The sequence below is a fragment of the Pseudophryne corroboree genome, chromosome 5 (assembly GCF_028390025.1).
Source record: "Pseudophryne corroboree isolate aPseCor3 chromosome 5, aPseCor3.hap2, whole genome shotgun sequence".
NCBI classification, from domain to species: Eukaryota; Metazoa; Chordata; class Amphibia; order Anura; family Myobatrachidae; genus Pseudophryne; species Pseudophryne corroboree.
The window spans coordinates 707,523,206-707,550,916 of record NC_086448.1 but is presented as its reverse complement, the minus strand read 5'-3'; the positions used below and the strand labels follow the sequence as shown (position 1 = coordinate 707,550,916).

At 44.8% G+C, this 27,711-nt stretch overlaps 1 protein-coding gene across 11 annotated transcripts in view; it reads left to right on the top strand.

Moving 5' to 3' along the window:
• STAU2 (staufen double-stranded RNA binding protein 2) overlaps positions 1-27,711 on the top strand; it is a 747,611-nt gene that overhangs the window by 527,436 nt on the left and 192,464 nt on the right. For 6 of the 11 annotated variants that reach the window (XM_063923932.1, XM_063923926.1, XM_063923925.1 and 3 more), the window contains one exon: positions 11,917-12,224. The exons of 1 other annotated variant lie outside the window; for it this stretch is intronic. In XM_063923932.1, the coding sequence (XP_063780002.1) occupies positions 11,917-12,224 (308 nt within the window). Of the gene's footprint in view, positions 1-11,916; positions 12,225-12,749; positions 12,882-16,645; positions 16,669-27,711 lie in introns of those variants that run through there. 4 more of the 11 variants (XR_010177886.1, XM_063923928.1, XM_063923930.1 and 1 more) reach the window with 2 other exon arrangements.

The window sequence follows — 27,711 nt, the reverse complement described above, 5'->3', positions numbered from 1 at the left end:
GCTTAGACGCTGCGGTTGTGTACACTGGCCTTAGCGTCTGCATACACGTGGAAGTCGCTCAGCGTCCGTGTCCGTTGGTGAGCGTCCGTGTCCGTTATCAGTTATCAAGAGCGGCAGTGTACACCAGTAGCGTCTGAATCCACTCAGCGTCTTACGAGCGTATTTGCTTGGATATGGAAGTGTGGTGAGTCTCCCTGTATCCCGCTCTACGGAGGCAGGGTATACAGTACTAAAAATTCTCTCTACTTCTTAGTATGCATTGTTAATTTTTAGTACCTATTTCATATGAGACCTGTATATTACTGTGTTTTCTGCATGCTATGTTGAAAAAAGAACCAGTTTAAAACAGAAGTACAATTTTCCTACTTATGCATAAGTTGTTATGGAGGTTGTATTCTCATATGGCAATGTCTAATGCTTTAACATGTGACTGACTGCTAGTATGTGTGCTGACTTTTCTGTGTAATGTCAGTCCTGTTCTGACCCTCAAATCAGGTGCACTGTGGTCAGATTGATCTCACCTCTATATACTGACATATAGGGTGATTTTCAGTCACAAAATTGTGTAATCAATAACAGATTAATACCATGGCCCTCATTCCGAGTTGTTCGCTCTGTAAATTTTTTCGCATCGCAGCGATTTACCGCTTAGTGCGCATGCGCAATGTCTGCAGTGCGACTGCGCCAAGTAAATTTGCTATGCAGTTAGGTATTTTACTCACGTTTTTTTCTTCGTTCTGGTGATCGTAATGTGATTGACAGGAAGTGGGTGTTTCTGGGCGGAAACAGGCCGTTTTATGGGCGTGTGGGAAAAAACGCTACCGTTTCTGGGAAAAACGCGGGAGTGGCTGGAGAAACGGAGGAGTGTCTGAACGAACGCTGGGTGTGTTTGTGACGTCAAACCAGGAACGACAAGCACTGAACTGATCGCACTGGCAGAGTAAGTCTCGAGCTACTCAGAAACTGCACAGAGATGTCTTTTCGCAATATTGCGAATCTTTCGTTCGCAATTTTAAGAAGCTAAGATTCACTCCCAGTAGGCGGCGGCTTAGCATGTGTAAAGCTGCTAAAAGCAGCTTGCGAGCGAACAGCTCGGAATGAGGGCCCATGTCTGTGAGTGGCAAAAGTGATGAGAATTTATCAAGCACCCCTACATCCCTAACATGCTTATCTTGTAAGTCAGGGGTAATTGATATGAATCAATTGGTCACTTATGAGGGTTTGTGTGCAAACTTTCGCTTTTCAGCGAAGTAAAAAACAGGAGTTGGTTCAACCACCAACAGAGCCACCATGGAATATGTTCGCAAAGACTCTATCTTCAATAGCGGACAGGTTAACTCCGGTAGCACCACCTCAAGGGTTAGGTTACACTATGAACCCATATATGCAGCTTCCTTCCTATGGTTTGGTTCCAGTAGCCTCTACAAGCAACCAAGGGACAGGTAAACCGAAGACAGATACGTCTCTGTTGCAGACTACACAAGATGATACATCGGATGATGATGATGATACAATAGATTCAACTCCGTATGATGATCAGTCGTAGAGCTTTAGTTCAGAAGATGTAGCTGAACTTATTAATGCTGTGAAGGCTGTTCTCTCGTTGGAAGAGCCAGCCAAGACAGTATTAAAAGCTAAAGCACCTGTATTTAAACGAACAAAATCAGTGAAAGCTGAATTCCCAGCGTCAGATAAGCTGACGAAAATGATGGATGAGTCTTGGGCAGCGCCCAGTAAAAAGTATAAGATTCCTAAGAGATGGGATTCTTATTATCCATTTCCTGCTGTGGATTGTTCGAAAAGAGAAGTTCCTCCAAAAGTAGATGCACATGTTCTGCGACTCATGCATAAATCTGCTTTACCACTGTCATCTACCTCATTGAATGATGTCACAAGACAGAAGGGTAGAGAGCCTTTTGAAAATATTTTTTCTCTAGTAGGAGCAGTGGTAAAACCTGATTTGGCTTCGGCCTGGGTAGCAAAGGCAATGGGCGAATGGATAGAGGAACTAGAGAATGACATCCCTTCTCCTACTAAGGAGCAAGAGGATCGTTTTTGCCGTTTAAGACAATCTGCCCAGTATTTGGAAGAAGCAGCAATTGATGTAGGTACAGTTGCTTCTAAAGCTTCAGCCTTGACAGTAGTCGCTCGCAGAGCAGTTTGGCTACGGACCTGGAAGGCAGATGCGGAGTCCAAGAAAGAATTGGAAGCATTGCCTTTTGTCGGGTAATATATTATTTGGAAAACCTTTATCGGATATCCTAGAATCAGAGGCTGAATTGGAAAAGGTCAGATTTCTGGCTGCTTATAACCCTAAAGCCAAGGTTTTAAAATTTCGCTCATTTCGTTGGCAAAGCAAAGCGAAAGCTAAAGAGGAGCCTAAGCAACCCCAGTTCAAAACCAGGGGTAGAAAGCAGTGGGCTAGCAAAAAGCCAGCTTCCAAGCCTGAACAGAAACCATCAGCCTGAAGAGACGGGCCTTCGCCTGGAGGATTCCAGGGTTGGGGGCCGACTCCTTCTTTTTGCACACATATGGCAACAGTCAACAGCAGACGCTTGGGTGCAGAAGGTAGTATCTCAGGGGTATGGGTTCCCATTCAGGAGGCAGCCTCCTGCAAGAAGCAGTCCAAAAATGACTGCAGTCAGGTGTGATTGTCCCAGTACCTCCATCACAATGGGGACAGGGGTTTTACTCCAATCTATTTCTAATCCAGAAGCCAAATGGGTCATATCGACCAATTCTAAATCTGAAAATGCTGAACAAATAAGTATGGATCCCGAAGTTCCACATGGAGACGTTACACTCCATAATGTTGGCTATGGAACCGGGAGATTACATGGAATCTCTGGCTGTACGGGATGCTTACCTACATGTGCCTATAGCACTGTCTCATCAGTGTTACCTCAGGTTTGCCATCCTCCAGGAACATTTCCAGTTCCAAGCTCTGCCTTTCGGGCTAGCTACAGCACCCAGGGTGTTTACCAAGATCATGGTGGTTATGGCAGCTTGTCTGCGCAAACAGGGGATAAGAATATTCCCATACCTAGACGACCTGTTAATCTTAGCACAGTCGCAAGATTTACTGTTGAGCCATCTTCAACAGATGATAGTTTGTTTACAGAGACACGGGTGGCTCATAAATTGGGAAAAGTCGTCCCTGAATCCATCACAGCGGATGGTTCATTTGGGAGCCATATTGGATTCAGACCTACAGAAAGTTCTCTTACCAGAGAAAAAGATAGTCAAGGTGCAGGTCATTGCTCAGGAAGCGTTGCAAGCCCAGACAATGTCAGTCCATGCAGCAATGCGGCTGTTGGGTCTGATGGTATCAACCTTCGACATGGTGCAATATGCGCAATTCCACTCCAGACCGTTGCAGCACCTTATTCTGACCAAATGGAACGGAAATCATCAGACGATAAAGAAGCAGATGATAAAGATTCCAGTAAACATAAAAAGGTCTCTAGCGTGGTGTCTACAGACAGACCATTTAAACAAGGGGAGACCCTTTTGGATAAAAGAGTGGCAAGTCCTGACAACAGATGCCAGCCTGCAGGGCTGGGGGGGCAGTACTCGGAAGCCTATGGTTCCAGGGAAAGTGGACCGCAAGGGAAAGTCGCCTGCCAATAAATCTGTCAGAAATAAGGGCCAGTTACTTGGCTCTGGTTCAGGCAAAGGACAATCTACAATGAAGACCCGTCCAGATCCGCTCAGACAATGCGACAGCAGTAGCATACCTCAATCATCAAGGAGGAACTCACAGCAAGAGACTGATGGAGGAAGTAACTCCCATTCTAAAATGGGCAGAACTCCATCTCCCAGCATTGTCAGCAGTATTTGTCCCGGGTGTACTAAACTGGGAAGCGGATTTTCTCAGTCGACACACCATTCAGGAAACCGAATGGGCACTACACCCAGAAGTGTTTCAGACACTGGTGAACAGGTGGGGTCTACCAGAGATAGACCTTATGGCGTCTCGTCTAAACAACAAAGTTCCAAGGTACGATCGAGAACAAGGGACCCAGGAGCGGTCCTTGTAGACGCACTGTCAGTAGAATGGAGGTTTCAGCTGGCGTATCTGTTCCCGCCAATATCTCTGTTACCCAGAGTAGTGAGAAAGATAAACAGGCAAAAGGAGCAATCATTCTAATAGCTCCAGCTTGGCCAAGAAGGCATTGGTACACAGATCTGTTGAGAATGTCCGTGGAAGCACCGATACTGCTCCCTCAACGTCCAGATCTGCTAATGCAGGGTCCTTGTTGTCACAGTCATTTGGATCGCCGGTCTTTAACGGCGTGGCTGTTGAAACCTCTATCTTAGAGGCTAAAGGATTTTCGAAACAAGTAATCCAAACTATGCTTAGAGCAAGAAAGCCTTCTTCGGCCCGTGTGTATCATAGAATACGGCAAGCCTATATTCATTGGTGTACTGGAAAAAATTTCAATCCGAGATCTTTTAAAGTAGCTAGGATTTTGGTTTTCCTTCAGGCAGGATTGGATAAAGGGTTGAAAGTTGCTTCCTTGAGGGTTTAAGTTTCAGCGTTAACTGTATGGTTTCAGCAGAAGATTGCTGATTTACAGGATGTACGTACATTTTTTCAATGAGTAGTACATATTCAACCTCCATTTGTTCCTCCTGCAGCTCCCTGGGATTTGAATTTAGTTCTTAAATTTCTCCAGGGTCCTCTGTTTGAACCACTTGAGAGAGCAGATCTTAAGTGGTTAACGGTTAAAGTTCTTTTTTTACTGGCAATGGCGTCAGCCAGAAGAGTGTCAGATTTAGGAGCATTATCATGTAAGTCTCCTTTCCTAAGTTTTTTTCCAGACAGAGCCGTTCTCAGAATGATATCTAGCTATCTTCCAAAGGTGGTATCAAAGTTTCACCTGAATGAAGAGATTGTAGTCCCAGCTTTTCAGGTATCTGGACTATCTGCGGGTGAAGCGTCGCTGGACGTGGTCCGGGCTTTAGGAATCTACATAGATCGTACTAGTGCCATCAGGAAAACAGATTCTCTCTTCATCCTCTACGGATTCCATATAAGAGGATGGCCTGCTAGTAAACAGACGCTTGCGAGATGGCTCCGAATGGTAATATCAGAAGCTCATTCTCATGCAGATCTCCCTATTCCGGCTAATGTCTCTGCACACTCTACACGTAAGGTAGGTCCTTCTTGGGCAGCACAACAGGGTGCTTCAGCAGAACAGATATGTAGGGCAGCCACATGGTCTTCCATAAACACATTCATTAGACATTATGCTTTGGATACTTTTGCCTCTCATGACGCAGACTTCGGGCGAAATGTCCTCCTGTGCAATCAGGAGCGTCCCCACCATTAAAATGGCTTTGGGAATCCCAATGTTATCCTGTGGATAATCCTGTGGACCCAGCCAGAGAAATAGACGTTATGGTAAGAACTTACCGTTGATAACGTGATTTCTCTTATGTCCACAGGTATCCACAGGGATCCCACCCTGACGCATCTGATTTGAGGATCTAGACAATCACTAAAACCTCTTCCTTCTTGTATGGAAGGGTGTGCATGTGTGTTCTTATCGCCTAAACAGGTCTCTGCCTGATGTTCCTGCCTGAAATCGCTGTGGAAAGAACTGATCTGACTGAGTCAGTGGGCGGGACTATATGGTGAAGGCCCCAATGCATCCTGGGAGGCTAGAAAGCTCGTGACCGTGTTGGTGCCATTTTCGCTGTCGCTCGACAATATCCCAATGTTATCCTGTGGATACCTGTGGACATAAGAGAAATCATGTTATCAACGGTAAGTTCTTACCATAACGTATATGTCCTTACCGTGAAGAACTCTCTCCTACGTTTTGTGCAGCATTTTCTCTACTCTAGCCTCAGCGAGTGCCCACGTGTCCTATACTGAGTTCTTTTAATAAACAAATCCCCTGCTAATTCCTTGTAATGACTCTTTACATATTTGAACTTATTAATAAGACTCCTCTTTTCTAGTGTATACATATTTAACCTAGTAAGCCTTTCCTCGTAGTCCAGTGTCTCTAACCCTTTAATCAGTTTAGTAGCTCGCCTTTGAACTCTTTCTAGTTCCCCGATATCTTTTTTATAATATGGTGCCCAAAACTGAAAACAATATTCCAGGTGCGGACGTACCAATTATTTGTACAGCGCAGGATTACATCCTTGTCCCTTGTCTCAATGCCCCGTTTTATACATGCATGCACTTTACTTGCCTTTTTTGCTGCATTTTGACATTGTGTACCTCTATTAAGCCTATTATCTATGAGCACCCCCAAATCTTTTTCCACCACAGTTACCTCTATATTTTCCACATTTAGAGTGTAGAGTGCATGTGCGTTTTTTGTCCCAAAATGCATATATTGAACCTCATTCCCCATTTAGACACCCAGGTTTCGAGCTTAAATGAGTCATTCTGTAGAGACTCCACATCGCTTTCTGAATTAATTACCTTACACAGTTTAGTATCATCTGCAAAGATTGACACTGTGCTTTCCAAGCCTATTCCTAGATCATTGATAAATATATTGAACAGTAGCGGGCCAAGTACGGACCCTTGTGGTATCTCGCTGACTACTGGTGCCCAGCTGGAGAACGTCCCGTTGACCACTACTCTTTGTACTCTGTTATCCAGCCAATTACCTATCCATGTACAAATAGTATATCCTATGCCAAGTTCCCTTAATTTGATGATCGGTCTCCTGTGAGGCACTGTATCGAAGGCTTTTGCAAAATCTAAATACATCACATCCACTGCTTTTCCCTGGTCAAGATTCTCGCTCACTTCCTCGTAGACGTTAATTAAGTAAGTTTGATATGATCTATCCCTAACAAACCCATGCTGACTTTTGCTAATAATCTTATTAACCTGCAGATAATCCTCTATGCTATCCCTCAGTGCGACTGAAATGCATCGCTAGACCCTGTGCAAAACTACATCGTTCGTTATGCCCGTACGTCACGCGTGTGCATTGCGCCGCATGCGCAGAACTGCCGTTTTTTAGCCTAATCGCTGCAAACAAATTCAGCTAGCGATCAACTCGGAATGACCCCCTCAGCCCCCTCAGGTTATAGAATATAGGGATAGCAATCTGAGTGAGATACACGAAATGGAAGTCACACAGCAGCTATATGCACACACACATAGTCGCATTGTACAATGCAGAAATTATGACATGCAATAAAACTGCACTGGACTAGCAATACTAGCAATACAGAGTAGTACTACTGAATACACTCAATAGATACAGTATAACAATGCACAGTAAAGACTGGATATATATCACAGGGTACTTGTACTATATAACCCTGACTAAATGCACTCTTTCTTAACTAACACTGTCAGCAGACATGTAGAATACTTAAGTGTCCTGTAAAATGCACAGCGCTGACATGCAGGTGGCTTTACAGAGGAGGATTTGCCCAAACAGTCCCAGGATCATCTCAGCTTGTCCTAATGGCACCCAAACGCTGACAGGGAGTGAGGGAGAGAAAGATATGCAGCTCCAGGGCGGGAACATTTACTCTAGCCCAAAGACGCAGCAGTGGTGATGTTAGTGTCCATCTCTGAATCGACGCAATTATTTTGTATCAAGTGCATTGTAAAAGTTTCAGTGTATGCGGCCAATGCAGAGTGGAATGCAACATGGCTGTAATAAAAAATGTTAACACCTTGTGTGCGGAGTTATCTCTGCTGTGTACCCGTCCCCTATTAGTGCCAGCAGCAGCGGAACTACCATTGGTGCAGCAGGTGCATTGCACCGGGGTCTTAAGGACTAGGGGGCCCATTGCTGCCCAGACCAGGAATGAATTATCTCCTGGGCCCCTCCCTAAAGACCATTTTGAACAATGTCAGATGAATGGCCCAGTGCAGAGAGCAGGGTGGGCCCCACTGCCAGAAGGACTTACCTCAAGGAGGCAGGGCTGACCCGGTGTGTGCCAGACTGATAGAGGAGTCCTGCGCTGATGATCACAGCCACATATTGTCTGTAAGTAACAGGCAGCTGATTCACTGCTGTATGTGAATTAAAGGCAGCTCACAACCGGTGTAACTGGCACTGTAAGAGACTGTCTGAGTGCCAAACTGTGAAAAGCACAAAGGGTGGGGCCCCTGTCTCAGACATGGCAGAGGCCGCTGTGTTCCTGTCCCCATCAAGGTACATACCCCCTGTTTTCCGCACCGTGCAGGACATTGTGATTGTATCCCTGTCACCTTCTCCCTCTCCCTGTCACCCCCTGCCTTCCGTTGTCACCTTCTGCTTTTCCATGTCAATCTCTGCCTCCCCCTGCCTTATGCTGTCACCTTCTGCATCTCCCCGTCACCCACTGGTTGGGGTGGAGGTGTGGGTCCCAAATGATATTTTTGCACCTGGGCCCACCACTCACAAGTTTTGCCACTGTGTGCCAGCCTGTACTTATCACACACAGAATATTTACACTTCCAGCCAACTCTGCATAGCCCACAGTTCCGTCCACATGCCTTCTCAGAATTTGGAGAATTCCCCATTACAGCCCATTTACGTCCCTTCTATTGGACATAAAACTCAAATGCGCACCACCTGAACATGACAGCAGGTGTCTGTGCGGAGACATACCCGCGTCTGGCTAAACACCTTCTGTAACATCCCAGGAACGGTGACGAAAGTGGCTCTCTATGTCTAATTCTGTTCTGAAACTCCTGGTGGTAAGCCAGAGCCGGCCCAAACCAATATGATGCCCTAGGCAAGATTTTAGCTGGTGCCCCCTAGCACCACCGCTAGTTCCGCCTCTGACCCTGCACCCCTTTCCCAGCACCATCACCCCCCACCCATAGCAGTCTTTTTTTTTTTTTCTACCCCCTGTAATTTAAATAAGAACATTGGGGGTCATTCCGAGTTGTTCGCTCGTTATTTTTTTCTCGCAACGGAGCGATTAGTCGCTAATGCGCATGCGCAATGTCCAAAGTAAATTTGCTATGCAGTTAGGTATTTTACTCACGGCATTACGAGGTTTTTTCTTCGTTCTGGTGATCGTAATGTGATTGACAGGAAGTGGGTGTTTCTGGGCGGAAACTGCCCGTTTTATGGGTGTGTGCGAAAAAACGCTACCGTTTCTGGGAAAAACGCGGGAGTGGCTGGAGAAACGGAGGAGTGTCTGGGCGAACGCTGGGTGTGTTTGTGACGTCAAACCAGGAACGACACTGAACTGATCGCAGATGCCGAGTAAGTCTGGAGCTACTCAGAAACTGCTAAGTGGTGTCTATTCGCAATTCTGCTAATCTTTCGTTCGCAATTTTGATAAGCTAAGATTCACTCCCAGTAGGCGGCGGCTTAGCGTGTGCAAAGCTGCTAAAAGCAGCTTGCGAGCGAACAACTCGGAATGACCCCCCTTGTGCACATTCGGCGCACAGCCCAAAAAGGTATGTGCTTTTGCTGGCAAGGGGCATGGCCACGCAACAGTACCCCCAATTCAAATTATGCCTCACAGTAGTGCAACTTTATTCACAATTTATCATACGATAGTGTCCCTTATTCACATTACATCACACAGTATTACCACTTTACCTTATATACGTTACTCCTCACAGTAGTGCCCCTCATTCACATAACATTATACTGAATTGCTCCTTATTCACATTACACCACACCATATTGCTCCTTATTCACATCACACCACACCATATTACTCTTTATTCACATTAGACCACACAGTAGTGCCCTTTCTACACGTTACGCCACACAGTAGAGCACCTTATACACATAATGCCACACATTGGTAATGCATTTATACACATAATACCACACAGTAATACCCCTTACACATATGACACACATTATTAATGTCCTTATAAACATAATGCACCTTACACATTATGTCAACCCTTATTAATGCCCTTATATACATAATTTCCCTTACACATATGCCGCACATTGTTAATGCCCTTTTACACATAATGACACACATAATGTCCCTTACACATACTGTATGCCGCACATTATTAGTGCCCTTATACACATAATGACACACATAGTGCCCCTTACACATATGTTACACATACATTATTAATGCCCTTATACACATAATGACACATATAGTTCCTGGCGTGAGTCAACTGGCAGCTCTGCTAACGTCGGGTGCCTAATTTTTATGAAAATGCATCTTATTTGCATTGCTATGTGGCTAGGATGCACAAGCAGCTTCTGCTGATTAAAATTATATGCGGCATGCCTATATACTGTGTGCGACTGTGGCTGTATCTGCATACTAAATGCTACACACAGAATATAGGCATGCCGCATATCATTTTAATCAGCAGAAGCTGCTTGTGCCCCTAGGCATACCAGATGCCCTAGGCAATTGCCTAGTTTGCCTATGCCTAGAGCCGGCTCTGTGGTAAGCATTGGAATGCATGCAGTGTGTCTTGGATGCATGTGCAGACATAAAACACACAACTGCGCTTACCTCGGAGCAGGTCCACATTGAGGATAAATGAATAAACAGTACGATTGTGTGGGGGGGTTAAACAATATACTTTTAGCCACGTCCATAGATGTTAATTGGTCAATGTGACTAAGGTAATACTGCCTCAGGAAGAATTGTTTCTGTGCAGGGTAAATACTGACTGCTTTTGCATGTAGCCCACAAATGTTAGACCGCTTTATATTTTACACTGCAATTCAGATTTCGGTTTGGGCACACCCCACCCACACCTAACTCTCTCTCTCTGCACGTATTACATCTGCCCCACCTACAGTGCCGCATGGTTTTGCCCAGTTGATTGATTTTTTGCTTTAGTTACAAACATGAATCAGGCCCTGTGTACTAAGCCATGGAGAGAGATAAAGTGGACGGAGATAAAGTACCAGCCAATCAACTGCTGTCATTTTTCAAACACAGCCTGTGACATGGAGTTAGAAGCTGATTGGTTGGTACTTTTAACTCTGTCCACTTTATCTCTCTCCAGGGCTTCTTAGAACATAGACCCTATAGAGCACTGTGACATTCTATAAGAACACCAGTATAACTACAGTATTTGACAGAACTAAATGGTATTCGTTAGTGCGATATTTAAAAATAACATCTTATTTTGTTTAATTATGCAGTCAGATACCCTTGGTTGTGTGTGAAACATAACCTGAACTATAGGGTTATACTGACCTGTGTTCCACCACAGCCTCCCAAAAACCTTGTGGGACATACAATATGTACTGTACCTCTTCTATTTCATCTTAATAGTTTAGAAATTTTTCCGAATTAAAATTTGAATACATTTAACAATTCACAGCTGTATTTTCATATATATAATGAAAGGTTGCATTTTTATATTTTTGTTTTTACTGGACATCCAGTATTTCACAGCCTGGAGAGACGATAGGGTTTATTTAACTTACAGTGCTGGTATTCTGTATTTCTATGATGGAACCTTCAGTGGTGACAAATGTTTGACTGTTCCATCAGGACCAGTATTATTCTGTGTTACACATTCTCCTGGAGCCAGGAGCAGAAGTGCTGCCTACAGTAGGTCTGATACTTTACGACTTCAGTAATTGATAACTAGTTAAAAGCCCATCAAAATGATGGACACCAGGGCTGGATTATGGTGATGGTCAGAGAGGAGAAATGGGGCGTTGGAGAAGTTAGAATGAAGACCAGATCAGGTTAGTTTACATTCACGTGGGAGGGTAAGGAGGTCCGCTGGGAAAGACCAAGCGATGTTGTGAGGTCAAGGAGCTTAGTGGCAGAAGACTCCGTTATATTTGGTATATAATTTGGTATGTTGAAATCACCTAAGATAATGGAGGGAATGTCTGAGGAGAGGAAGTGAGTGAGCCAGGAAGCAAACGGACTTAAACTTTTGCAATATACTATATTTTAGCATTACAGCAACTGTTTATTGCATTATTATTTCAAATAATACGAATTTGAATGGTTTTATCCCCACAGCCCCAAAAGGAATTCTTCATCTTTCTCCAGATGTCTATCAAGAAATGGAAGCCAGCCGCAGCAAAACGGTCCCTGCTCCTGCTGTCAACTTCCTGTCATCCAAAGAGTTGAGCCAGACATCCAGTTCATATTTTAGCACGCCAGTAGCCCAAAGTTGCACAGCTGCAATTGCCAGAGAGCTCCTGACCAATGGCAACTCACCTACGGCAGAAGCTATTGGCTTTGCAGGGAACAACATGACATGTTCCAGCTCTACAGTACAACCATCCAAACAGCTTGAATATCTGGCAGGCATTCAAGGCTTACAGGTGAGCCATAGCTTTATCTCTCTGAGACTATGTAGGTGCATCATGCCATTGCCTGATATACCTAGAAGTCAAATACTTAATGTTTCATGCACTGTATTTGTCTTGTATACTGTGTTTTACTTCTACATTACTGTACATACAGTACCTGGGTGACATTTGTGTTTTGGGGATTTGAGTGGAGCTGTTGTAAATGCTATTTACCACTGTTTGATAAAAAAATAATATAATCATGCATGTTTCAAGTATTTGTTGTTAAAACATGTTTTCACTATATGTACCTCATTTTGAGTACATGTTACATACATTGGTTTATGGAAGGCTTAGTAATGGTGTAACTTGCAAGATTGTTTGTCATGTGTTTATCACATGTTGGTTAGTTAGATGATATAGAAATCAGGATCCATGGTCCTTAAAGTCACTTTCTTTTCCAAGAAGTACAAGATGTCTACAACATTGTACTATACTGTATGCTGATAAGTGGAGAAAGCCCTCATTGATAATGCTAAGTCTGTTTGCAATGAACAGCTTTGGGGCCATGTTACATTCTTGATGAGCAAGTTGGATCTGTGCACCTCTAAAGAAAGCTGGTGATGGTGCACCAATGGCCTGATATGTGTGATGTTTCCATACGTAAACAGTGATGGTGCTCTCCATAATGTAAGTTGATGATGCCTTTCCCTACCATAATGTACAGTAACTTGGTGATGGTGCTCTCCCTAATGTAAGGTGGTGATGGTGCTCTCCCTAATGTAAGGTGGTGATGGTGCTCCTATAACATAAGGTGGTGATGGTGCTCTCCCTAATGTAAGGTGGTGATGGTGCTCCTATAACATAAGGTGGTGATGGTGCTCCTATATTGTAAGGTGATGATGGTGCACCTATAATGTAAGGTGGTGATGCTGCTTCCATAATGTAAGGTGGTGATGGTGCTCCTATAACATATGGTGGTGATGGCGCTCCTATAATGTAAGGTGATGGTGCACCTATAAAGTAAGGTGGTGATAGTGCACCTATAACGTAAGGTGGTGATGGTGCACCTATAACATAAGGTGATGATGATGCTGCTCTCATAATGTAAGGTGGTGATGGTGCTCCTGTAATGTAAGGTGATGATGGGGCACCTATAATGTAAGGTGGTGATGGTGCTTCCATAACGTAAGGTGGTGATGGTGCACCTATAATGTAAGGTGGTGATGGTGCACCTATAATGTAAGGTGGTGATGGTGCACCTATAATGTAAGGTGGTGATGGTGTACAGGGACCAGGGGACGCACTGACACACACATTGTACAGGGACCAGGCGCACACTGACACACACACACACATTGTACAGAGACCTCAGGGGTACACTGACACACACACACACACACACACATACATTGTACATGGACCAGGGGACGCACTGACACACACATTGTACAGGGACCAGGCGCACACTGACACACACACACACACACACACACACACATTGTACAGAGACCTCAGGGGTACACTGACACACACATACATTGTACATGGACCAGGGGCGCACTGACACACACATTGTACAGGGACCAGGGGCACACTGACACACACACACACACATAGGGGGTCATTCCGAGTTGATTGCTCGCTAGCAACTTTTTGCAGCGCAGCGATCATCTCAACCGCAGCTAAACTGCACATGCGTATGCACCGCAATGCGCAGGCGTGTCGCACAAGTACAAAGCGGTTCATTGCTGAGCGATGGATTTAACGAAGAATCCATTCGCACGGTGATTGACAGGAAGAGGGCGTTTATGGGTGTCAACTGACCGTTTTCAGGGAGTGGTTGGAAAAACGCAAGCGTGTCCAGGCGTTTGCAGGGCGGGTGTCTGACGTCAAATCCGGACCAGACACGCTGAAATGATCGCAAGGGCTGAGTAAGTCTAGAGCTACTTAGAAACTGCACACTTGCAAAGCGAAAATACACTCCCCCATAGGCGGCGACTATTTGATCGCAAGCCAGCAAAAAGTTGCGAGCGATCAACTCGGAATGACCCCTGTTGTACAGGGACCAGCAGCACACTGAGACACACACACAGATTGTACTGGAGGAGCTGGCAGCTATGCAGAGGGATAGACCTACCCATATCTGTTATAGCAGCAGGCAGGCGCAGGTAGCCACAGTACTACCAGTGACTGAGTGAGGATATCTGGACCATTATGTGCTGGGAGGTGCCGTCGGACATGAAGTGCAGGTGGGCCGGCAGCGTCAGCAGTGGGTGACCAGTCCATGGCAGCGACCGCATAAGTTATTGCTGGTGATGCAGACCATGATGGCGCCATATGTAGCTGCGTACCGTGTCTAATAGTGTGGCCGACCCTGCCCAACACAGCTCCACCGCTGCTGCCGACGCCCAGTCATACCTGACGGGCCAGCAAGCTCTCCCCCCGACGTGCACAGTCATACCTGATTTGAATTGTAGCGCAGTGCGTCCTGCAGGACCCACTTATTTTTTAGAACTGGGTCCAAAAATGCCTGTAGCGCGTAAAATGCAATCACTGGATGGTGCACCTATTATGAAATGTGGTGACGCTGCTCCCATAATGTAACGTGGTGACGCTGCTCCTATAACATAAGGTGGTGATGGTGCACCTATAATGTAAGGTGGGGATGGTGCTTTCATAATGTAAGATGGGGTTGGTGCTTCCATAATGTAAGGTGGTGTTTCCATAATGTAAGGTGGGGTTGGTGCTTCCATAATGTAAGGTGGTGCTTCCATAATGTAAGGTGGTGATGGTGCACCTATAATGTAAGGTGTGGATGGTGCTTTCATAATGTATGGTGGGGATAGTGCTTCTATAATGTAAGGTGGAGATAGTGCTTCCATAATGTAAGGTGGGGATGGTGCTTCCATAATGTAAGGTGGTGATGGTGCACCTATAATGTAAGGTGTGGATGGTGCTTTCATAATGTATGGTGGGGATGGTGCTTCCATAATGTAAGGTGGGGATAGTGCTTCCATAATGTAAGGTGGGGATGGTGCACCTATAATGTAAGGTGTGGATGGTGCTTTCATAATGTACGGTGGTGATGGAGCTTCCATAATGTAAGGTGTAGATGGTGCTTCCATAATGTAAGGTGTGGATGGTGCTTTCATAATGTAAGGTGGCGATGGTGCTTCCATAATGTAAGGTGGGGGTGGTGCTTTCATAATGTAAGGTGGTGTTGGGGCTTCCATAATGTGTGGTGATGGGGCTTCCATAATGTAAGGCGGTGATGGGGCTTCCATAATGTAAGGTGGCGATGGTGCTTCCATAATGTAAGGTGGGGGTGGTGCTTTCATAATGTAAGGTGGTGTTGGGGCTTCCATAATGTGTGGTGATGGGGCTTCCATAATGTAAGGCGGTGATGGGGCTTCCATAATGTAAGGTGGTGATGGTGCTTCCATAATGTAAGATGGTGATGGTGCTTTCATAATGTAAGGTGGTGCTTCCAAAATGTAGGGTGGGGATGGTGCTTTCATAATGTAAGGTGGGGATGGTGCTTCCATAATGTAAGGTGGGGATGGTGCTTCCATAATGTAAGGTGGTGATGGTGCTTTCATAATGTAAGGTGGTGCTTCCAGAATCAGAAAAATCAGAATCAGTTTATTGACAAGTATATCATTACATAATACACAGTACATAAGGAATTGATTTCCGATAGCTACAGCTCCCATACAGTATATGATATACAACAAAAAAACATAGAGGAGGTAGAACATATGACGTATAACTAGAATACACAAGTAGAGATCTGAATATGAGTGTATTGCTAAGCGAATGTCGATTTGAACAGTATGATCGCTTGAGGAAATAAGCTGTTCCTGTGTCTAGCAGTTTGTGCTAGTTGGGAGTAGTACCATCTGCCAGACGGTAGCAGTCGGAACATAATGTAAGGTGGGGTTGGTGCTTCGATAATGTAAGGTGGTGATGTTGCTTCCATAATGTAAGGTGGTGAGGGTGCTTCCATAATGTAAGGTGGTGATGGTGCACCTACAGTATAAAGTAAGGTGATGATACTGCTCCCATAATGTAAAGGGAGTAATGGTGCTTCCATAATGTAACGGGGGTGATGCTGCTCCTATAATGTAAGGTGGTGATGCTGCTTCTATAATGTAAGGTGGTGAAGGTGCACCTATAATGTAATGTGGTGGCGCTACTGCTGTAATGTAAAGTGGTGATAGTGCATCTATATTGTAAGGTGGTGAGGGTGCACGTATAATACAATGTGGTTCTTCCCATGGACTAATGCATAAATGAAATGACGTCTAATGTTCTATCACCCATGTGCCAGTGTCTGTGTAATGGAGAGCTGCATCAGTCCACAGTTACAAGAAGTTGACAAAAACCGCCAGAATTTTTATAGGTGATATTTTCAAACTTGTAACACTAACCAGATGTTTCTTACTTTACAGGATCCACTAACCAATTATAACAGGTAACTTATAAAAAGTAAATTGTTCAGTTACCAAATCAGTGTGCAGCTTTAGCAATGTAGATGGTATCTGGTACTTTAAATGACGATCTCCAATAGATAAGGATAATTATAGTTCCAAATGGCACGTATTCCATAACTTGTTTGCGGCAAGTTTGTCTTATAACCCTTTCTTGGATCTAAATGTGATTAATAAAGTGTGTGATAGATTATCTGTACATATTATAATAATCTGAAAATGGTAATATTGCACTATAACCCACTATTTCATTTTCTGGATATGTACAGTAATGTTCCTCCAGCTGAATGTCTGGTGTCACGATGAGATCTGTCTGCCATTACACTGCAGCAAATTTATCTGTGTGCTTTGGCTTTTTGTCTGTGAATGATCTTGATATGTTCTCCTCCCTTCATCCAAACCTGGACACAATCCAAGCGCTGTCTATCTTTAACAGGATCGTTGCCTTGGCCTGGTACCCAATATGCCTTCCTCTTAATTCCTGTGGGAAACCAATACAGTTTGATTACCTGCAGGTTACATCTATCTCGCAATATCTCTCTGCTGCTTAAACGAATGAAGTGGGAATTATATTTTGATTTATTGCAGGACATACGTGATTCCTGCCACTGTGTTTGCACTTGCTTTAGTTAGGGAGCTCAAAACCTATATTGCCGAGCGTAGACTCCCGGCACGTTCCAAGAAAGGTTGACCATTTAATTTTGCTAATACAGATTAATTATGGATGCTTGTCAGAAGCAGCACACAGTGAGTCTCGTCTCAAGGCTGAAGGTTAGTGCATCCTGGTTTTAGACGGCAGCGTCCTGTTTGGATCTAGTTTCAATGTCATGCTGAGAGCCAGAACACTTGTATAACAAGATCCATCACCTACTTGCCCACTTAAATAATAATCCAGGCTAGCCCTCACACCCTGAGGCTTCCTGAACAAGCATGCCACCATGGCAATGCATAACTAAGTTGTAGGCGTGATAATTAGAATGATGTTAATTCCATGTTTACTAGCAGAAGTTTGTTTATTTACATTAAGAATTTAATTCCGGAATCCCCATATGTTTGGTTCGTTAGACCAAGACAGTTTGTGTAGAAGTCCTCTGTCTCAGGAAGCCTCTCCAGGCTCATTTGTTTTGTAAACAAACCCCATGTGAAGTTTTTCAGATCTACAACCGGGCAGAAAACAGACCGTCCTGTGTAGTCCACATGCTTCTAGTTGGAGTTTCTTCTGGGATTTTTTTTCTTTTTTGCCTTTAATGCAGTGGAAACCATTATTTAAAGTAAACCTTCCACTCCCAAAATGGTTGGTTAGCTAGTATAGAACAAGTTTTTATTAAAACCTTCCTAGGGTGTTGTAATGGAGCATACACCTAAGGTTCATTAGGTATATTGGTTGTTCTATTGCAATGCCTCTCTTCTTGAATATGCTCCTGCTCTGTGTGTTGGACCCATTGTCTTTGTGCAGTGGAGGCAGCAGACATTATAGAGACTGATCCCTAAATTACAGTCTACCTATTAAGTAAGAACTAATGAGTTTTGTTGGTCTATTTTAACACTTGATGGAGACATTTTGTGCCCCAATCCTCCAATGTTTCCACAAACTCGAGATGCACTCCTACCACCTTACAACCACTGCTTTCATTAAGTTAAACTTTTTTTCAGATTGTCTAGTAAAGTACTGCTAGATTTTAGACTCATTTTTGGTTTTAATCATGTGAGCAAGGTACATTTTAGTACATATGGTACTTTTGTGTGTTTGAACCTGTGCTTTACAATAGGAAGAGTGAGTCTGTCATTGAAAGTCTCAGCTGACGTTCAACTAGAAGGTTCAGTGGGCCGGATTCATGTTTGTAAGTAAAGCTAAAAATCCAGCGTCCAGGCAAACCCATGTTACACTGCAGGTGGACCAGATGTAACGTGTGCAGAGATATTTAGATTTGTGTGGGTTATATTTTTCCTGTGCATGGTAATTACTGGCTGCTTTTGCATGTATCCAACATATGTTAGACAGCTTTATTAGTACACTGCAATTTAGATTTCAGCTTGAACACAGCCACCCAAATCTAACTCTTTCTGCACATGTTACATTTGCCCCACATGCAGTGCAACATGGTTTTGCCCAGTTGCTTGCTTTTTTTGCTGCACTTACAAACTTGAATCAGGCCCAGTGTGTATACCAGTAATGGCGTAGTCCTTTTTCAGAGTGATAATGGCCATGCGCTCATCTACAGGCAAGGAACTCTGCTCACAGTTGTGCTCTGTCCAGCTGTTATTTACGTAATCTCTCCACCAATTGTGATCTCGTGTCTGCATCGTGACTGTGTGTGATCTAGGCACACCGTGGTGTAATGTACTGAGGACCGCATGTGTACAGATTATGGTCATTGACTAGGAAAATATCTTACTGTGAATGTCTAGAAATAATATATGCAGAAAAAGACCACTGGTTATTTTAGTCCTACTGTACTGCTGTTCATTACACATTATAGCATTTATGGCCTAATTCAGTAAGGATTGCAAATTCTGCTAATTAGCATAATTTGCAATCCTTTGGATTGCATGCTGGGGGCCGCCTATTGCCGCCTCCCCCCTTAATGAAGCAGAAATTGCAATCGTATCGCAATTTCTGCTTCATCGCAGGAATTAGGGATGCCTCCTGCCGGCGCATGCTCCTGACGTCGCGCCACGCTACCGCTGTTTGGCCGGCTCTGCCCCCGCAATGCTCCGTCTGCGCCCTGGTAAAGGGGCGTTGACGCCACCCCGCCCTGCAACCGCCTCTGCCTGATTGACAGGCAGAGGTGATCGCATTTTCTGCGCCCGCCCCCCCTCCTCAGAAAGTACGGGTGCATGTGCAGGACAGGCACTTTGTATGCGCCTGCAGGACGATCGCAATAATTCCGGTTGGATCGCGATTTGCGATCCATCTGAATTAGCCCCTTAATTTGAACGTATGTGGGGAAAGGGCGGGGATCATGTTTTCGCAAAGATCTCCCTTCTCCAAAACGTTAATGTTAAAAACAGTTTAAGATAAATTTATAAAGATAAGTTATAGTAGGGGTGGCTGCAGGTAATAAACTATCTCTTATTTGTGTGATACAAGAGTTGGCCATCTTCTCAGAAGCATGCATCCATTACCACAGAGAGTGGTGTTCTGAGAAGCCAAATAGGGTTGTAATAGGTTTTGTCATAGGCTGAGCCCGTGAACTGAATCTCTGTGGGAAATGGCTCAGTACGGAGGTAGTTTTAATTACACGACTCTACTGTAGAAAGCGCTCTGTGTTTTAGAGTATAAAAAGAATAGAAAAAAGAGCACACACATTTGCTTTGTTTTTTTGTCTGCGTGTGAGAAAGCCGTGTTTGAAAGGCTGTTTTCTATATCACATTGTACTAACTACATTAATATCTGTCCTTATGTTTGGTAAGTACTGTTTCATCACTTATATTTACTGAACAGAGATGTAATTTGGTCACGTATCTTAGTATGATAGTGTTTCACAGAACTTTTTAGCGACGGGTGAAGCACACCTGGATAGGACCATCACCTTACACAAATCTCTTGTTTTGTTTCAAATTGAATCTTGCATAAGGAGTATAATACATCTTAAGGTGGGTACACGCTAGTAGATATATCTGCAGATCAATTGATCTGAAGATATATCTATGGACGGATCGGGCAGTGTGCTTGTGCATACACACTGCCCGATCCGTCGGGGACTGACGTCATGAACTGGGCGACGCCCGCCCAGTTCAGCTGTCAATCACCGCCGGCCGCCGCAGCATGTGTACGGGCGGTCAGCCGACCTCCCCGTACACACACAGCGACGCGCCAATATATGCTGTGCAGCGCGGCCGACGCGATACGTCTGTGAACGACGGAGTTCACAGACGTATCGGCCGTACACACTGGCCGACGGTCCCGCGATATATCGGCCGTTCAAGAGAACGGCCGATATATCGACCAGTGTGTACGGGCCTTACTGTAAAATCAAAACAATATTAAAAGTACACTTGTGGTTTGGTTATTTTATGTGCTAATGAAATTATGTAACAGATGAGCTTAATATGGTGCGAGTCAAAGTTATGACCATTACTCTTTGAGGAGCTGAGGGTACGACTGTCATCAGTTCATCATTCTGTAGGTGGTATGGTTGTGACCAAGTTCTAGTCATTAACTGTGTCAGATTTCACAGCCAAGCTCAACATGAGGCAAATATTCTGCAGATCAAATAAAAAAATTGAACATTACTTCTGTTTTACATATTGACAAGTAACTTTTGTCTTCAGTTTATCTCCAACTCATGGGGGGGGGGGGGGGGGGGGGGGAGTTCAATTGTTATCGCAGCCCGACCTCTCCCCTAAAGCGACAGGAGATTGCAGGGGTTATCACGATTGCGCCCATTGGGGGGGTGCAAGCTGAAATGCCAGCAGCGGCATCGGTTTGCGCACTACTGGAGCAACCGTTGAATAGCTCCGTTCTGCGCGCAGGAGTGACAGCTGCCATGGAGTGTATATTCTGAATGAGCACCAAATACAGCTGAATTAGTCAAGAACGAGAATAGAAAACTTGTGATATTTGGGTTATTTTAGAGTTATGTTTGTGTTCTTTTTGTTTTGTTTTCTTTTCACAGGATGCGTTACATACCTTGCCTTATATGTACTCTAAAATCTGAACGATTGGGCATTTCATTTGGTTTCTGCTACATAATGTGCAGCCCCAGCATGTGTATTAAATAAACACAGTCACGCTGAAATCACCTATTGTTCACTGTTTGCCAATACTTCTATTCCTGTAGTTAATGATTTAAGTGCAATGGGGTCTATGTACTAAGTATTGGAGAGAGATAAAGTGAACAAAGATAAATGATCAGCCAATCAGCTCCTAACTGTCATGTCACAGGCTGTATTTGAAAAATGGCAGTTAGGAGCTGGTTGGTTGGCAATTTATCTCTCCACTTTATAACTCTCCAAGGCTGTGAGGCAGATGTGCCCCACCGCCTGTAACATGGCAGTTAGCGGATTGTCTATTACTTTATCTCTCTCCACTATCCAAGGCTTAGGGGTATATTCAATAAGGGTCGGATCCATTCCGACATGCATTTGTCGGAATGGATCCGATAACCCCTATTCAATCCCATCTCAATTCGACTTTTAAAAAGTCGAATTGAGATGAGGGACGCAGAGGAGGAGAGGGAGGGGGAGCCGCGGGGATAGCCGCGGGCAGACGGAGGAGATCAGCGCTACAGCAGCGCTGCAGGAGGATGCCACACAGCCGCCAGACCTCACGGTAGTGTCCACCCGGCTCCAGCAAGCGTGACCTCACTTGCTGGAGCTGGGTGGACGCTGCCGTGAGCGGCGCGGCTGTGAGACATCCTGCTGCAGGGCTGTGCTGTAGCGCTTCTCTCCTCTGTATGCCCTGCGGCTGTCCCCCGTCTGCCTGCGGCTCCCCCCCTCTCCTCCTCTGGGTCCCACATCTCAGTCCGACATTTTTTTATGGCTGACTGAGATGGTCGCAAACGAGGCCAAATCCTGTCGAGTTTGGCCCCGTTTCACTCAAAAGTACGTGAATCGGCAGCTATACCGCCGATTCACGTACTATTCGACAAGTTGAATAAAAACTGCTGGGACTGAATAGGTCGAATCACTATTCGACCTTAAAAAGTCGAAAACTGCCGTCTTTTCGCGAGACTGTAGTTTTCGACCCTAATTGAATATACCCCTATGTGCATCTGCCCGATAAAGTACTAACTAATCAGCTTCTAACTGTCATATTACAGGCTCTGACAGGAGCTGGTTGGTTGGTATTTTGGGCAGGCTATATCAACGGCAGAATGTATTCCCCATATGTTTGAAGTGAAACTTTCCCAAACTTTTACCCGATAGGCTGGCAATGCCTATAGAAGCCAATGAACTTCTGTCACCATAATTCCCTGAGAGGGATCAGTAGGGTCCCTCCCAGTGTCCCCCGTGGTTTGTGCATTCTCTTTCCAAGGGCCGCACATGTAGCACTAACTAGTCATAAACCTCGAAGTTCTCATGCCTTATCAGAAGAGCTGTCCTTAGTAGTTTAATTGCAGATCTTCTGCATATGAATTAATAAACCCTGCATTGCGTGCAGTAAGTACCCTGCCCTGTAGATAAGTTTCATGTATCTGGCTGAAATATTAATGCTTTTATTGTATAGTGAGGAGTGTGCTCTCATATAATGATGTATGGTGTGTGGGGCAGGGAAGTACAAAGTCCTCATTCATATCTGGGGGCTCAAGCTTGCCAGGGACGCATAACCACACCCCCAGGATGGCACGGCTACGCCCCCCATGCTAGTGTATACTGCAAAGATTAGCCACTAGCCCTTGATCACCATAATAGCTGAGAAGTCACAGGTGGCCTAATTCATAGCTGATAACTGATCTTCTGCAAATTACAAGATCAGTGCGCAATTTAGATATACACGTAGGTGGTCAAATTTGTGGGAATCCATTGCTGTTGGCAGATAATCATTGTGGTAGTTTTTTAGGCCAAACATGCTGTCATATTGCAGCATGTAGCTAGCATTAGACAATAGGACACATACTTTATATTTTGCCTTTATATATTTGCCACAGGTTGTGAGTTGTCCTTTAAACGTGCTCTGAAGACCCACTTTTTCACCAAACCCAGCCTAATCTCATCCTAACCCTCTGTTCCTTGCTCACTGTCTACCCCATCTGTGTCACCCCTGTATGTCTGCCCCTCCCCTTTAGATTATAAAGGGGGGTACACACGGAGAGATCCATGCTTAAATTCTAAGCAATCTGACTAGATTACTTAGAAGGTAAGCACGGATCTCTCCGTGTGTATCCCCCTACAGCGATAGCAAAGCACGGCGCTATCGCCGGTGCTAGATTGGCGTGCATGCATGCACAATCTTCTAGCATGTCGCTCATTTCATTTCACCATTGCACCTTTTCTGTCACTGCGTAAACCTTTCAATATCCTTTTTTTTTTTCTTTCATGACAAGTTTTGTAGTGCTTAGTACACAGAGTCAGGCTCATTTGCACAGAGATGTACAAGTGCATCAAATGAACCCGTGCAGCCTCGCACATCACATTGCAACTAAGAAGTACATTAGGGTGAAAAAGGCGCTCAGTGCAAGCCTTGGCTCACTCGCTGCATGTGGTATTGCTGGGTGTATGAGGACCCATTTGTAGGTAGTCTCACTGGTTTCTGTGGGCGGGATGTATTAAGATACATCGCTGCCCCTCGCCACCTACCGCAGCGATGTTGATCGCATATGTACTAACATATGCGGTCAATTTTGCAATGCGGTGACGGAGGCCCCCCGCGATACCTGTGAGGTGGTCTGCAAGGGGTCTCCGTCACCTCCTAGGGGTCTCCACACTTCTCTAACGCCGAGAAACAGCAGCAGGCTGCCGCCGGCGCCTCCTCCTCCCCCCCGGAAGGACCTCCGGCGGTGTTGCTAGGGGGAGGAGGAGATTACCTTCCGGTACCAGGGCTGCCTGGAGGAAGGTGGGAGGGGGGTCGGCGTCTGCGGCAGGTTGCGGCGGTCGGCAATAAGAAGCCCATATGCTTCTATAGGGTGTCGCCATCCAGAGATGGCGATACCCTGGATGGCGAAATACTGGCAGTAGGGTCTTAGTACATTTGAAAATGCGGTAAAACCCCTGTTTTCGGGGGTTTTACCGCATTTTTCCTTTAGTACATCCCGCCCTGTGTGTGATAGTGAACTTAAACTGTATTCTACAGTCGGACAAGCATAGATGCAAACTATTAAATATGTAAATGTCAGCATAATATGTAGACGCTATAAAAATAACGGATTAATAAATCTGCTACCTATACCCCATAGATTGTATGTTTGCAGACAGGGGCCTCTTACCTCTTCATCTGTCTATTATTACCCAGTCTTGTTCTCTTACTGTTTTGTACCCAACTGTAATGCGCGCTGGAATATGCTGGTGCTGTATAAGTAAATGTTAATAAATGATCCAGCTGTGTGTATTAGAGAGAATACATGGAGACCAGCTCGTATAGAAGAATTTTAAGGCTTGCACTAAATAAGTACCTGGTAGCTGAACAGACAGCCATGCCGTAAATATTTACAGGTTGTAAGTGGAGATTTATGTTAATTGCAGAGACAAAGTCTTGTTAAAGCCTCATTATCAGTAATTGCCGACTGCAGCACGTCAAACGTAAACATGTTCTCCTTTGGCACCTCCATTCAGATAGTGTATTACATGACACTTTCAGCTGTGGCCAATACACCTCAAGTTACTTAGGCTAATGAAGCCAAATGCTATGCATACAGCTCTGCCCCAAAAGTCTGCTTCTCATTAGCAATAACTGCCAGCATTAACATCGCTATAGCAGTTAAACCCCTTTAGTTTGCATGCATGTATGCATTTTCCAAAGAAACAAATGTACAGATTCCCATACATGAATGACATAAACGTGAGTTTGTCATGTGGTTCTGTGCAGATGGCTGAATTATTCCCGGGGACTTAATGCACTATAACCAGGTCTCATTCTATCCCTGCTACTGCTTTGTTGCTCTTACAATAGAATGGCCACCGCTGAGACCTGGACACGCCGATTAATGATGGTTGAGGATACTAATCAAGCATATGTTTCCCTGACATGATGATTGTGTTATATATCATTGCTGGATATGGTTGCCTTTATGTTCCTCTAATGATCAAGTAAGCTGGCTTTCTGACATGTGTGTTTTCCATGCTCCCCCTAGTTTTACTCCGCAGGGGGTGACCTTCTCAAGCATAGCAGACAAGCCAAGAGCCCGATTCCCACTGAGACTGGAAATATACTGTACCATGCTTCAGCTGTGTCTGCTAGCGATGAGACTTTAATAGGATAGGGTAATGAACTAATACTGCTGCTTCTGATTATTGCAGATAAAACTAATATTGCAACTTGGAGAGGTTTTTCTAGACATAAACTTAGTGTATTTTCCCTAAATTGTGTCTAGAGTTGTAAAAATGACCCTGTCATAGACAATCTTGTAAAGCACATATGTAAACATGGCTGACGTCATTCATAATTGAGTTGTACAGTAAGGTAGGGGTGTTTATTGTCATCTGGCTTCTGTTTAAGGCAGAGCTGTCACCACATTAGATATAAAACGTGGTAGATATAAAATGGTTAGGAACTGCAGCTGCTTATTGGGGGTTTCAAGTCCCCTGTAATGGTCTCTCCGCTTTTAGAGAGTATCTGTTCTCAACAGCATCTGTGTTGTTGGTGGCATCCATTGATGGCGGCTGTTACTCTGGATATGCATTAAAACCCAAAACCGGTATTAAACAAAGTAAAAAGCCTCATAAATTTGTTGCAACCAAATACACTATTTAGTGAATGCCTGGATAGAAAGGGGTTGGGCACCACTTTATACAATAAGTAGTTGTACAAAAAGGTCCAGCAAAACGAACTATAGAGAACAGTCCAATAAAAAAAAAAATCTGTATATGTAGATAAAGATGAAATGGAGACTTTGCATTAGCCTTGACTTCTACATGAGTTAGTACGCTCACTGTGATTGCCAGTCACAGAGATCTGTGACGTTGCCAAAGCACAAGTAATAGGCCCTACACACTGGGCGATAATTCTCAAAGATATGAACGATCTCGTTCATTAATGAACGAGATACCGTTCATATCTTTCAGTGTGGAGGCACCAGCGATGAACGATGCACGGCCTGCGCTCGTTCATCGCTGGTGCCCCGACGGCTGTGCATGCAGGCCAATATGGACGATCTCGTCCATATTTGCCTGCACTTCTATGGAGCCGTGTGACGGGGGGAGTGAAGAAACTTCACTCCCCCCGCCGCCGGGTTGCCCGTCGGCCGTATCCGCCGTCGGGCAGCTAGGCGGCGGATCGTTAAATGTGTAGGGCCCTTAAGCGTATCAAGAGTTTTATACAGGATATAGCAGTTCCGTCTATCTGCTACACATCACTATATTCCAGTGTGTAAAGCCATGTATCTCATGTAGAAAATACAGCCATTAAATACAGGAAACATCATTCCAAGATCTTCTGATTGTAAGCAGTCATTGTCAGGGCCCTGTTTCCTCATGTTATCCTGCCTATATGGGTGTGGTACAAAATGGTGATATTCAGAAGGTTGACATGGATGCTATGTCCATGTGGCCATAATGTCCACATTGTACATGTTGACATAGCGTTTAGGGCAGCATTTTTTAACTTCTGTGCCGCAAGACACTAGTGTGTCATGAGCGGTTCTCAAATGTGCCGCTGGCCAGAGATCCCGCTGTCATCACTTCAATTTCGTCCTCGGCTCAGGTAGAGCTGGGCTCTTTGGGTGACCCAGATGCATCCCGGGTTGTGACCTATGGAGACCCATCGTGATATTGTAAGTCGCCTGTATGCCAGCCTGTTTCTGACTCCTCCCTGATCTTCACTCCTCCCTGATCTTCACTCCTCCCTGCTCTTCACTTCTCATTGCTCTTCACTTCTCATTGCTCTTCACTTCTCATTGCTCTTCACTCCTCCCTGCTCTTCACTCCTCCCTGCTCTTCACTCCTCCCTGCTCTTCACTTCTCCTTGCTCCTCACTCTTCTCTGCTCCTCACGCCTTTCTGCAGTTTACTCCTCCCTGCTCCATGCTTGATGGTCCAGCTGCATAAAGTCCCACCGCTGACTAAGGGACAGAGAAAGCTGATCTCCTTTCACAGCTGACAGATACTATACTCATAAGTAGTGACCAGTGCATTTTTATTTATTTCTCTGACGTCCTAAGTGGATGCTGGGGACTCCGTCAGGACCATGGGGATTAGCGGCTCCGCAGGAGACAGGGCACAAAAGTAAAAGCTTTAGGATCAGGTGGTGTGCACTGGCTCCTCCCCCTATGACCCTCCTCCAAGCCTCAGTTAGATTTTTGTGCCCGGCCGAGAAGGGTGCAATCTAGGTGGCTCTCCTAAAGAGCTGCTTAGAGTAAAAGTTTGTTAGGTTTTTTATTTTCAGTGAGTCCTGCTGGCAACAGGCTCACTGCTACGAGGGACTTAGGGGAG